At 43.8% G+C, this 14761-nt stretch overlaps 1 protein-coding gene across 1 annotated transcript in view; it reads left to right on the top strand.

Annotated features, from left to right (window-relative positions):
- ece2b (endothelin converting enzyme 2b) overlaps window positions 1–14761 on the top strand; it is a 144807-nt gene that overhangs the window by 53168 nt on the left and 76878 nt on the right. The window contains exon 6 of the mRNA XM_034168696.1: window positions 4202–4348. Coding sequence (XP_034024587.1) covers window positions 4202–4348 — 147 coding nt within the window. The remainder of the gene's footprint in view (window positions 1–4201; window positions 4349–14761) is intronic.

Consider the following 14761-nt stretch of genomic DNA (forward strand, 5'->3'; position numbering starts at 1 on the left):
CATTTCTTGGAATCAAACCATTCCTTGAACTTCTGTAGTTCCTTCTCCATTGAGTCCAGGAGCTGTCCCAAATGATCCCCACTACAAAACACAGTTGTGTCATCAGCAAATAAAATACAATGCACAATTGGAAACTAAACATATGTCATTGATATACAAAAGAAACAGCAAAGGCCCAAGGACTGAACCCTGGGGAACCCTGCAAGTGCACCTCAAAAACCCAGTTTATCCCACCCAAGTGAACATATTGATATCTGTTGTACAAATAACTAGCTATCCAGTCATGTGCTGCTCCCCTGATGCCGTACATCCATAATTTATCCAGTAACATGGTATCATCTGTAGTATCAAATGCTTTCTGTAGGTCGAAAAAAACCCTACCGTGTGTTGTTTGTTTTCGATTGCATTGCAACTATCGCCAGTGAGGTAGTATGATTTTTTTTTTTTTTTTTCCTAAATCCATATTGCTGCTCATTTATTATGTGATGTTTGGCTATAAAAGCATCCAACCTCTTAATGAATACTTTTTCTAGAATTTTTGAAAATTGGGGTAACAGTGACACTGGCCTGTAGTTTGAAAGAACATGTTTGTCGCTGGATTTGAACAGCGGTACCACTTTAGCTATTTTCATTTTGGAAGGAAATCTGCCTTTTGTTAATGACAAGTTACAGATGTAAGTTAACGCAATCGATTATATTTTTTATTAATGACATATCAAAATTCTCGTGATCAGTTGATCCCCCCCCCTTTTTAGTTTATGTACTATGTTAATTATTTCATGTTCATTAGTTTCTCTGATAAATATTGAATCTGAAAGATTAGTCTTCATTGTCATGTTATACCCAGAGCTCACATTAGAAGGTACAATTGCATTTGCTAATTTTTTTTCCCACATTGGCAAAATAATCACTAAAATGATCTACTATAACTTTCTTTTCTTTAACCACTATATCAGTAGTTGAGTGGAAATATGTTGGATTGTTTCATTTAAGAGCCTCCAAGTACCTTTGATGTTTGTCTTGTTTTTTTCCAACAACTCACTATAATACTGCCTTTTGCAAGGTCGCATAATATTTGTCAACTTTTTTTTTTTTTTTTTTTTTAATGTCTTATATTTGCTCTCAGCATCAATTGTTCTGTGCTTTAAAAATTGCTGGTACAAAAAACTTTCTTTTTGCATGCCTTCATCAGTCCCTTAGTGATCCAGGGTTTGTCAGTATTTCGCTTATGTTTAGCATTTAATGTCAGTGGACAATGTTTACCATACAGCTTGGAGATAAATAATTCATATGATTGGTCAATATCCTCAATATAGATGTCACACCATAAATCCATTCTAAGATTGGCCATAGATTCCTTTGTTATTTTTCTTTTGAAATGTGGAGTGTCATTATGATCAACTTTATCAACTAACGAATTGTAAACAACAAAATCCGGCAGGTGATCGCTGATGTCAGTAATAAGTAATCCACCCGTTAAATTCCCAACAACTGCGTTTGTTAATATATTATCAGTGAGTGTTGATGGTGATCCTGGTTGGGTGTGTTATTTCCAGATATAGTCCCATACAGAACACAGAATCTAGGAAGTTTGCTGTTTGTATATGGCCATGAGGATTTAGAAAATCTATGTTAAAGTCCCCCAAAAAATAGAACCCTCAAGTTGGACAGAATCAATATACTCTTCTCTTAACCACGTCTCAGGAACTGCAATAACTAAAAAATATGTATTAGCAATTATTAAACAGTCCTGGATTTTGGAAAAATTCAATTCACCGTTTGTGAAGGAATATTGCTTAAAATGTTCCTCAGTAAAATAATTACAGGGGTGAGTTCTATTTTTGAGAAAGAAACAGTCAACATTAGTTTCAATCTTATGAAATCTGTGTTCGATGTCATCAAAATTTTTTAAATTGAGTTCCTGAGCAGGATTACATTTTGAAGACTCGGTTGCCATCCCAACAGAACTAATCCACAATCCAAAAATGTAGTAAAGTCTAAGTACACAGTGTAAACCTGAACATGGCACCGAATTTCTTAAGATTTCCCCCTTAACGGATGAAACATCCTTACTTGAAACATTCTGACACAAATTCAGACCTCTGGCATTTTCAGGGGCATTGTTTGGTTTGATAAAAACCTTACAATTTGTGACCCAGACTGCATGAATGTTGTCCTGTCTTCTGAGACGCCTGGCTTTCCTGGCGATGTCTACGTTACTCTTGATAAGATGCTCATTTAAACATTTGTGCCTTTCAGCTTCCTTCCCTGTTTGATAATTCAATTTTAGGCCTTCTGTTTGCAAAATGGATGATGATAACTGGAGTTGGTGTCTTATCTCGAGTCAGCAGATTGTGACATGCTTCAATACTTTCCTTATTAATGACAATATGTTTACTATGAAGGAACGCAGTCACCTGTTCCTCCATGGTTTCCTCGTGTTCATCATCAGAATGAACTCCTGTAAAGCCCTGGTCACAACCCACCGTGCGTGTTTTTTTTTTTTCACCGTACGTTTTCTGCGGATGCCACGGCCACTACGTTTTTGTGAAAATGTACGGAGGCAGTAGCAAGAGGAGGGAGGGAGTACGTTCAACACACGTCTCTAGGAGTGTAACGATAAAGACAGTTGACAATAAAGCAGTGTGTGTGTGTGTGTGTGTGTGTGGGGTCGCTTTTCTTTTTTATGAGCGGGACCGGAGCGGTAGGTGTTTTTCGCCATCGGTGATGCATGAGCAGCCTGCAGCGGTCAGTTGTACGAGTGTTTACTTGCCTCGAAAAGTTACCGCTAGTTATCAGACTGAAGCTGTGGTGTGTGTGTTGCTGACGTTTGGAAATAAAGTCCAAGTTCAAGTGAGAAGCTGCGTTGTGCATGCAAGTCTGTCGGCCTCCATAGTATGTGGTGAGTGCCGTAATCCGTACTGCCTACGTACGGATTTGGTTAATTCAATAGTAATTGAATGAAAATGTGCTGCTTTGAATCCGTACTGAGGCAGTGCTCACAACGTGCGTCATCTGTACTGCTGGTGAATCCGCAGCCTGACCGCAGCAAAAGTTCTGCATGCACTAAAACCTCTACGGCGTGTCTGCGTGTGTCTGCGTGCCCCTAAGTTCGTACTGAGGCAGTACTTACGACGTACGGATCTCCAAATTTAGCCCACGTTTTTGCAAGTAGACTGCACGCACGTGCAAGTACGGCGGGTTGTGACCACGGCTTAACAGCTTGTAAAAAGTTTCTTGGTTTAATTTTTAGTCTGGAGATGATGACGTCATTTAAGCGTGAATACTGCTCCAAGTCAGGCAGCCGATTTTCGAGATATTAATTTTTTTGTTCTTGCTCAGAGTTCTGATGTTTTAACTGTTTAATTTCTCCCAGGAGTTCTGTAATGATGCGGTGTTGCTTTAACAAAGCGGCTGTTTCTGTGGACAACAGGTTCATAGACTCCTTTATTTCCTCCAGCGTAGTAGGTCTTGATTAAAGGCAAATCACCCTAATGTAGATCCAAACACTGAAAGCTAGCTTACTGAGGCTAAGCTAGCTTAGCTTAGCCTGTGTTGTCCCAGCTTCCCTGTGGGAGTGGCAAGCCGACTGCTGATGCGGGCTGCAGCCTCAGACGAGCCGCGTGGTGTTGATGACCTGCGGTGAGCCTGGATAGAAACACCGAGGCAGTTGCGGACCTGTCTGACGGACTCCATACGCGGCCGGCTGTAGGCTGTCGCAAACGGTGTGTCTGCTCGCTCTGGGCTCACTGCTCTCCATTGAGAGGTAATGTCAGCTTCAACATTTTGGCCATGTGGCGAGTTTCTCTGTGCATGATCCAGCATGCATGTGCCTGAGTGTTGAGGAGCAGAGCAGGTGGAGAAGGCAAAGGTAATGCTCACATTTCATCTAGTGTCTGCTCCTAAATACAGGTACTGGTGGTTTGGTTTGGTGTTGGTGTGTGCATGGTCCCTGACCTGACCTTTCACCCACAGCAGCTGATTGAGAATTAAAACAAAAATAATGTGAGAGAACAAGAAATTATGATTCATGGAATGGAAAGAAGAAGAGTTGTAGAGATTTCTGGAAAGAGAGAAAGGAATTAACTTATGTCAGATGGAAAGAGATAAGTTCACTTACTCCATCATCACCTTGCCAAAAACAACAGGACAGGACACAGGTGAAGTGTTGTGGTGACAGTTCTGAACCTCGTGTTTGCAGATTGGTGGCTGGAACATTACAGGGCCATGGGATAAGGAGAACTTCATGGAGGTTCTGAAGATGGTCTCCGGTCTGTACCGGGCTCAGCCTTTCTTCAGCGTCAGCGTCAGTGCTGACCTCAAGAACTCCAACAGTAACGTCATCCAGGTAAAACCAAGAGCCTTCAGAAGGTGTCGCAGTTCTCAGTGTCCCGCACAAAAACACAAGGAACAGCATGCAATCAGTGGAATACAGAAAGCACTTGAATGCACTTGGCACAGATACTCCTTTAGACATGAGCTCTTTTGTAAAAACCAACTGGCCGCTTGAATTTTCAATAGGTGGCCAAGTAGAGGTGAATTGAGGAATTACACAGGGGTCAAAATCTAAAAATGCTCCAATCATATTGAAAACTAGACTACATTATCTGTCTGATCATAAAGATACCATAAAGGTATAGTTTGGACTATCTGTGATTGAATGTTCTGGAGTAATGGCGTAAAAACTGCAAGAACAGTGGCAAAGATCGGTTTCAGTTTGTACAGGGGTCAAAAGTTAAAGTTGCTCCAATTTTGGTTAAAAATTGGTGCAAATTATTGGTTGAGCTAATGGGATTAATACATAGAATTGTTTTGACTGTGCTGAATTTGGTGTCCACAGTAAAGGTCAAACAATGTCTGGATCCACTGGATTCTATGACATGTGACATATGTTATAATATGTCATACAGTAGTGTTCAGAATAATAATAGTTCTGTGACTAAAAAGATTAATCCAGGTTTTGAGTATATTTCTTATTGTTACATGGGAAACAAGGTACCAGTAGATTCAGTAGATTCTCACAAATCCAACAAGACCAAGCATTCATGATATGCACACTCTTAAGGTTATGAAATTGGGCTATTAGTAAAAAAAATTAGAAAAGGGGGTGTTCACAATAATAGTAGCATCTGCTGTTATTACTATTATGTTCAAACTGCTTTTTTAGCAATCCTGTGAATCACTAAACTAGTATTTATTTGTATAACCACAGTTTTTCATGATTTCTTCACATCTGCGAGGCATTAATTTTGTTGGTTTGGAACCAAGATTTTGCTAGTTTACTAGTGTGCTTGGGGTAATTGTCTTGTTGAAACACCCATTTCAAGGGCATGTCCTCTTCAGCATAAGGCAACATGACCTCTGCAAGTATTTTGACATATCCAAACTGATCCATGATACCTGGTATGTGATATATAGGCCCAACACCATAGTAGGAGAAACATGCCCATATCATGATGCTTGCACCACCATGCTTCACTGTCTTCACTGTGAACTGTGGCTTCAATTCAGAGTTTGGGGGTCGTCTCACAAACTGTCTGCGGTCCTTGGACCCAAAAAGAACAGTTTTACTCTCATCAGTCCACAAAATATTCCTCCATTTCTCTTTAGGCCACTTGACGTGTTCTTTGGCAAATTGTAACCTCTTCTGCACATGTCTTTTATTTAACAGAGGGACTTTGCAGGGGATTCTTGCAGATAAATTAGCTTCACACAGGCGTCTTCTAACTGTCACAGCACTTACAGGTAACTCCAGACTGTCTTTGATCATCCTGGAGCTGATCAATGGGTGAGCCTTTGCCATTCTGGTTATTCTTCTATCCATTTTGATCGTTGTTTTCCGTTTTCTTCCATGCGTCTCTGTTTTTTCTTTTTTTCCATTTTAAAGCATTGGAGATCATTGTAGAAGAACAGCCTATAATTTTTTGCACCTGCGTATAAGTTTTCCCCTCTCCAATCAACTTTTTAATCAAACTACGCTGTTCTTCTGAACAATGTCTTGAACGTCCCATTTTCCTCAGGCTTTCAAAGAGAAAAGCATGTTCAACAGGTGCTGGCTTCATCCTTAAATAGGGGACACCTGATTCACACCTGTTTGTTCCACAAAATTGACGAACTCACTGACTGAATGCCACACTACTATTATTGTGAACACCCCCTTTTCTGCTTTTTTTTTTACTAATAGCCCAATTTCATAGTCTTAAGAGTGTGCATATCATGAATGCTTGGTCTTGTTGGATTTGTGAGAATCTACTGAATCTACTGGTACCTTGTTTCCCATGTAACAATAAGAAATATACTCAAAACCTGGATTAATCTTTTTAGTCACATAGCACTACTATTATTCTGAACACTACTGTATGTTGTAATATGACACATGGTGTAAACTGTTCCTTTTTAAAACTTAATTAATTTAACAAATAATTTGCATCTGTGGAGGGACCATCACCTCCCCGTCATCCTGACAGGAGCAGAGATTTGTCTTTCATATTTGAGTTTTATTTCATTCATTCATTGTCTACACCCACTTAGTCCCTTTATACAGAGAGTAGTGACTTGACAAGCTAAAAAAAAATGGTCGTGTGACTCATGGTGCCATCTTGGGGCCAAAATAGCATTTGCTGTTAATGTGTCTGCATGTACATCCAACTATTTTATTTATTCACTGAAAATGTCAGGTTGATGTGCATTTGGCGGCACAAGTATGTTCAAGATGTTCAGATTCCCTTCAGATCAAAACAGAAGAAACATTTGGGAAAATAAAGTCAGCTGTGTGGGATGGAAGTGACTTCATCATCAAAGCTTTGAGAGGTAAATTTATTGTTCAGTCCCATGTAGAGTAAAACTCACCTAAACACTCATCATATAAACCTGGTGTTTTTGTGTGGTTTTCCATGTAATAAACACCGTGTATATAATGGATTTTTGCTTACATTGGATAAAAAGTCCTGTCCAATCACAATGTATTTCCATTAAAAACCCTCACACATACTAGATGTGCACAGCAACAGAGGTGCAAAATTAAAGTTCAGCGCTCGGACACTTGCCAATGTGAGGAAAGTGGGATCTGAGTCATTTCCATGATTAAAAACATTCCATTAATTTTTTTCACACCATGTTCAGAGTCCGATGCGTAACCTGACGTGCACCTGTTAAATCAGACACAGCAAAAGGCTGTGATTTGACACTTTTATGCTTTCACTCTTTCCTCTCCATATTTTAATAGTTTTTGCCATGTGCACAGTGAGTACATTTCAGGATCACGTACATTTAGCAGAAAAGTCTGCAAATTTACAACACAGAATTGGAAAAAGAGGATATTGCACAGCTTACCTTGAATTCACAGTTGATTAGAAAGAAAAGCTTGTTGAGGGACAAATTTGTCCAGAATAAAGCATAATCCAGAGATGGAGAACCTTAAAACTGCCACGCACGACATGGAGTTACAGAGCTGCAGAAGCATAAATCAGGCTTTAAATTAATTAAGTCATCATAAATTTAAAATTTAATAGCTTAACTATTTTTATATTTATTTTGATAGTACGTGTACCTGGATGTGCTGCTGTTTGTGCTTAACTGATTAAAAAAAAAACGCTTCATTCAGTACTTCAGCACAGTTAGACCCAAAATGGCGCCATGTTCTGAGTTGTTGATACTCTCTGTATAAAGGGACTCTACACCTACTTCCTCCAGTTACGGGTCACGGCTGGGCTGCAGCCTGTTCCAGCACTTGTAGGCTGAGAGGTGCGGTAAACTCTGAACGGGACACCAGAATTTCTGCTTGCACATATTGCAGCTAAAGACTCTGATGTCATATCGTGCAGATAAAAATAAAATCCAAAGCTAGTGTGGTGGGACATGTTTGTGTTTTGTCTGTTTGAGAGGTGCTGCTCTCGTAAAGTCCACAGATAACTTGAAGCTGCATGATAGAAAGTGACTGTAGAAACAAATCCATTCATTCAGCGCTGAGAACAAACAAAAAAGTGCAGAGGCCTATTTTGTTTTTATTGTAACCTTTTAGGAGCAATACCTGTGGGTGTAGCCTGTTAAGTAACCATGCCCATCTCTGTAATCTCTATCAAAGTTCTTATCCCGTTCCTTCTTATTAACCCTCTGGAGTCCTGGGTATAATTGGATCTTTTTGACTGCTTTTGGTTTTACCTTCATAATTTACCTTTAAAAAACTGTTTACTTTGCCTTGTTTGGTGTCTTTTTTTCAGCACAACCTCACCTGTGTGACATTAGTTTTTCTTTGATTCTGACATACTGCATTCAAACAGTGACCCTAAATTCACCCCCAAAACCTAAAATTTGAATCAGAAAAAGTTAGTTTTTTCTTAACTGTGAAAACCAGAAATATGTTTAACAAACTATTTTTATGACTTGGAATGCAAATATAAATTGTAAATTTCAAACATATGTTAAAAAAGTAGCATTCAAAAAAGTGTGTATGTGTGTGTGTATGTATATATATATATATATATATATATATATATATATATATATATATATATATACATTCCTACCAGGCTGCTCAAGGAAGCCCTACCATTATTTAATGCTTCGATCTTAAATATGATCAATCTATCTTTATTAGTTGGCTATGTACCACAGGCTTTTAAGGTGGCAGTAATTAAACCATTACTTAAAAAGCCATCACTTGACCCAGCTATCTTAGCTAATTATAGGCCAATCTCCAACCTTAGTTAGGGTAGTTGTAAAATAGCTAACTGATCATCTGCAGAGGAATGGTCTATTTGAAGAGTTTCAGTCAGGTTTTAGAATTCATCATAGTACAGAAACAGCATTAGTGAAGGTTACAAATGATCTTCTTATGGCCTCGGACAGTGGACTCATCTCTGTGCTTGTTCTGTTAGACCTCAGTGCTGCTTTTGATACTGTTGACCATAAAATTTAATTACAGAGATTAGAGCATGTCATAGGTATTAAAGGCACTGCGCTGCAGTGGTTTGAATCATATTTATCTAATAGATTACAATTTGTTCATGTAAATGGGGAATCTTCTTCACAGACTAAAGTTAATTATGGAGTTCCACAAGGTTCTGTGCTAGGACCAATTTTATTCACTTTATACATGCTTCCCTTAGGCAGTATTATTAGACGGTATTGCTTGAATTTTCATTGTTACGCAGATGATACCCAGCTTTATCTATCCATGAAGCCAGAGGACACACACCAATTAGCTAAACTGCAGGATTGTCTTACAGACATAAAGACATGGATGACCTCTAACTTCCTGCTTTTAAACTCAGATAAAACTGAAGTTATTGTACTTGGCCCCACAAATCTTAGAAACATGGTGTCTAACCAGATCCTTACTCTGGATGGCATTACCCTGACCTCTAGTAATACTGTGAGAAATCTTGGAGTCATTTTTGATCAGGATATGTCATTCAAAGCGCATATTAAACAAATATGTAGGACTGCTTTTTTGCATTTACGCAATATCTCTAAAATTAGAAAGGTCTTGTCTCAGAGTGATGCTGAAAAACTAATTCATGCATTTATTTCCTCTAGGCTGGACTATTGTAATTCATTATTATCAGGTTGTCCTAAAAGTTCCCTAAAAAGCCTTCAGTTAATTCAAAATGCTGCAGCTAGAGTGCTGACGGGGACTAGAAGGAGAGAGCATATCTCACCCATATTGGCCTCTCTTCATTGGCTTCCTGTTAATTCTAGAATAGAATTTAAAATTCTTCTTCTTACTTATAAGGTTTTGAATAATCAGGTCCCATCTTATCTTAGGGACCTCGTAGTACCATATCACCCCAATAGAGCGCTTCGCTCTCAGACTGCAGGCTTACTTGTAGTTCCTAGGGTTTGTAAGAGTAGAATGTGAGGCAGAGCCTTCAGCTTTCAGGCTCCTCTCCTGTGGAACCAGCTCCCAATTCAGATCAGGGAGACAGACACCCTCTCTACTTTTAAGATTAGTCTTAAAACTTTCCTTTTTGCTAAAGCTTATAGTTAGGGCTGGATCAGGTGACCCTGAACCATCCCTTAGTTATGCTGCTATAGACGTAGACTGCTGGGGGGTTCCCATGATGCATTGTTTCTTTCTCTTTTTGCTCTGTATGCACCACTCTGCATTTAATCATTAGTGATCGATCTCTGCTCCCCTCCACAGCATGTCTTTTTCCTGGTTCTCTCCCTCAGCCCCAACCAGTCCCAGCAGAAGACTGCCCCTCCCTGAGCCTGGTTCTGCTGGAGGTTTCTTCCTGTTAAAAGGGAGTTTTTCCTTCCCACTGTAGCCAAGTGCTTGCTCACAGGGGGTCGTTTTGACCGTTGGGGTTTTACATAATTATTGTATGGCCTTGCCTTACAATATAAAGCGCCTTGGGGCAACTGTTTGTTGTGATTTGGCGCTATATAAAAAAATTGATTGATTGATATATATATATATATATATATATATATATATATATATATATATATATATATACATATACGTGTATGTGTGTGTATGTGTATATGTGTGTATATGTGTATATGTATATATGTGTATATATATATGTGTATATATGTGTGTGTGTATGTATATATATATGTGTGTGTATGTAGGAGAAATCACAGGAAATGTTTGGGATATTAGAAATTATCACTTGTGGATAATTTTACCTCGAAAAAGGAGGCATCAACTGTCACTGCCTGAATGTTGTTATAACAACGTTATAATATCTGTTGGGAAAGTGTTGTGACACGGACCCATAACAGGAGGCGTAAATGAATGGACAATGGAATAGCCAAAAGTAACAATTTACTGTTGTGAAGTGCACAACGAGATACAAACAATTACAGTTTTTTGGAGTTAGACAATGTACAACGGTGACGTGTGGGCAGGCTCGAGGATAGAAGACGTCTGTCCAGAGAAGAGCCGGGTCCCACACAATTTCCACTGCCAATGGATCTGGAACACACCGGAGCCGCCAAGTCCTGAGTCCCCAGGTGGCTACCGTCTCCAGCTGTCAGAACTGGTACTGCTGGCAGGAAGCAGAGACAGTTAATGGTAGGTGTGTGTGCACACACCCAGTAAACAGTCAGCAAAATAGTTCCGTATGGAGGGCAGACACCTCCACCTCCAAACAACTACGTGCAGGTCCTGACTCTACTTATCCTTAAGGAGAGAGATTCGTCGTCTCCTGAAGGTTCCACTATTCCAGCCTCCAGCTGTGGCACGGTCCAGGAACGCCTGCGAAATACTCAAACAATTGTGCAATCGGCACCAAACTTGCTGAGAGGTTTACCTGTGAGGTAGACTGATTTCTCGGCAGTGAGGTGGAGTTGTTGCCCGGCTTTTATGGTGATCGTGATAATGATGAGGGACAGCTGTCAGGTGGTGATGAGGAACAGCTGTCATCTCCAGCTGCTCCCATGAGACGGCGGTGCCCTCTCGTGCATGAAGCCCGCCATTCAGGCAGGACGCCCTCTGGTGGTGGGCCAGCAGTACCTCCTCTTCTGGCGACCACACAACAGGACCCCCCCCCTCAACGGGCGCCTCCTGGCGCCCGACCAGGCTTGTCGGGGTGACAACGGTGGAAATCGGCCAGGAGGGCCAGGTCCAGGATGAAGCTCCTCTTCACCCAGGAGTGCTCTTCAGGTCCATATCCCTCCCAGTCCACCAGATACTGAAATCCCCGGCCCTTTCGACGGACGTCCAGGAGCCTCCGCACGGTCCAGGCAGGCTCCCCATCGATAATCCTGGCAGGAGGCAGCACCAGTCTGGGGGTGCAGAGAGGAGAGGAGTGGCAGGGCTTGACACGGGACACATGGAAGACGGGGTGTATCCGCAGTGAAGCTGGTAGCCTCAGCTTCACTGCGGCCGGACTGAGGACTTTAAGGATGGGGAAAGGTCCGATGAATCTGTCCTTTAATTTCTGGGATTCCACCTGCAGGGGAACGTTCTTTGTTGACAGCCAAACCTCCTGCCCAGGCTGGTATGCAGGGGCCGTGGAACGCCGGTGGTCTGCATGGGCCTTGGCCCTCGTCCATGCTTTGAGCAGAGCGGGCAGTGCGCCACACCCGACGGCACCTCCGTAGGTGGGCACACCGACCTCTCCCTCCACAACGGGAAACAATGGGGGCTGGTACCCCAAACACACCTCAAATGGGGAGAGGCCGGTGGCGGATGAAATTTGGCTATTGTGAGCGTACCCGATCGAGGCCAGATGGTCACTCCAGGCCGTCGGGTGCGCGTAGGTCACGCAGCGGAGGGCCTGCTCCAAGTCCTGGTTCGCCCGCTCTGCCTGTCCATTCGTCTGGGGATGGTACCCAGACGAGAGGCTTACGGTGGCCCCCAGTTCCCTACAGAAACTCCTCCAGACTTGCGAGGAGAACTGGGGACCACGGTCGCAGACAATGTCGGATGGAATCGCATGCAGACGTACGACATGGTGGACCAGGAGGTCTGCAGTCTCCTGGGCCGTCGGGAGCTTCGGGAGGGCCACGAAGTGGGCCGCCTTGGAGAACCGGTCCACTATCGTGAGGATGGTGGTCATGCCCTGGGACGGCGGGAGGCCCGTGTCGAAGTCCAGGCCGATGTGGGACCAGGGGCAGTGGGGCACAGGTAGCAGTTGAAGGAGTCCCTGTGCCCGTTGGTGATCGGCTTTTCCCCTGGCGCAGGTGGTGCAGGCCTGGACATACTCCCAGACGTCGGCTTCCATGGACGCCCACCAGAAGCGCTGCCGGACCACTGCCACGGTTCTTCGCACCCCTGGATGACAGGAGAGCTTGGAACCGTGACAGAAGTCCAGGACTGCAGCTCTGGCCTCGGGTGGGACGTAAAGTCTGTTCTTGGGGCCGGTCCCCGCGTCCGGCTTCCGTGCCAGGGCCTCCCGGACGGTCTTCTCCATGTCCCAGGTGAGGGTGGCCATGATAGTGGACTCGGGGATGATGGGATCCAGTGGATCTGACAGCTCGGTTTTGACCTCCTCTTCGTGGACCCGGGACAGGGCGTCAGATCGTTGGTTTTTGGTCCCGGGGCGGTAGGTGATCTGGAAGTCAAAACGCCCGAAGAGCAGTGACCAGCGGGCTTGCCTGGGGTTCAGACGCTTGGCGGTCCGGATTTATTCCAGGTTCCGATGGTCCGTGAAAACCATGAAATGTACCGCAGGTGTCTCCACTCCTCAAGAGCCTCTTTCACCGCAAGGAGTTCTCGATTGCCGACGTCATAGTTCCGCTCTGCCGGGGTCAACCTGCGGGAAAAATAGGCACAAGGGTGGAGGACCTTATCGGACTCCCTGCTCTGGTACAGCACGGCTCCTATCCCTGAGTCAGAGGCATCCACTTCAATGATAAACTGGCGATTGGGATCGGGCTGCACCAGAACTGGTGCAGTCGAGAACCGGCGTTTCAACTCCCTAAACACGGCGTCGCACCGATCCGACCAGGTGAAGGGGACTTTAGTGGAGGTAAGGGCCGTCAGGGGGCTGACTACCTGACTGTAGCACTTGATGAACCTCCGATAAAAATTAGCGAAGCCGAGGAACTGTTGTAGTTTCCTACGGCTTGTTGGTTGGGGCCAATCTCTCACCGCCGCTACCTTGGCCGGATCAGGGGCAAGGGAGTTGGAGATTATAAACCCCAGGAAGGACAAAGAAGTGCGGTGGAACTCGCACTTCTCGCCCTTCACAAATGTCCGGTTCTCCAACAACCGCTGTAGGACCTGACGTACATGCTGCACATGGGTCTCAGGATCCAGGGAGAAGATGAGGATGTCGTCCAGGTATACAAAGACGAACCAGTGCAGGAAGTCCCGCAAGACATCATTAACCAATGCTTGGAACGTCGCGGGTGCAGTAGTGAGGCCGAACGGCATGACCAGGTACTCAAAATGACCTAACGGGGTGTTAAATGCTGTCTTCCATTCATCTCCCTTCCGGATCCGAACCAGGTGGTACGCGTTCCTAAGATCCAGTTTCGTAAATATTTGGGCTCCATGCAGGGGCGTGAACACCGAATCCAACAGAGGTAATGGGTATCGGTTGCGAACCGTAATTTCGTTCAGCCCTCTGTAATCGATGCATGGACAGAGTCCGCCGTCTTTCTTGCCCACAAAAAAGAAACCTGCACCCATCAGGGAGGTGGCGTTCCGGATCAATCCGGCAGCTAAAGAGTCCCGGATGTAGGTCTCCATTGATTCGCGCTCAGGACGTGAGAGCTTGTACAGCCTGCTGGACGGGTACTCAACGCCCTGGATCAAATCAATGGCGCAATCGTATGGCCGGTGCGGGGGAAGAGTGAGTGCCAGATCTTTGCTGAAAATGTCAGCAAGATCGTGGTACTCCTCAGGCACCGACATCAGATTGGGGGGGACTTTGACCTCCTCCTTAGCTGTCACACCGGGTGGAACCGAGGATCCTAAACATTCCCGGTGGCAGGTTTCGCTCCACTGAGCCACAACCCCAGACGGCCAATCTATCCGGGATTGTGCTTAATCATCCACGGAAATCCCAAAATCACTTGGGAGGTAGAAGGTGTTACATAAAACACAATCTCCTCCCTGTGATTCCCAGACACAAGCAATGTTACAGGCTGTGTCTGGTGTGTGATTAATGGGAGAAGGGTGCCATCTAGTGCCCGTACCTTCAATTGTGATGGTAGAGCCACTAGAGGGAGCCCAACCTCCCTTGCCCATCTGTTATCCAGCAGATTCCCCTCCGACCCCGTGTCCACCAGTGCTGGGGCGTGAAGGGTTAGATCCCCACTCAGGATCGTTACTGGGATATGTGCAGATTTATGGGATTTG

This window comes from Thalassophryne amazonica, chromosome 4, assembly GCF_902500255.1.
Source record: "Thalassophryne amazonica chromosome 4, fThaAma1.1, whole genome shotgun sequence".
Classification (NCBI taxonomy): domain Eukaryota; kingdom Metazoa; phylum Chordata; class Actinopteri; order Batrachoidiformes; family Batrachoididae; genus Thalassophryne; species Thalassophryne amazonica.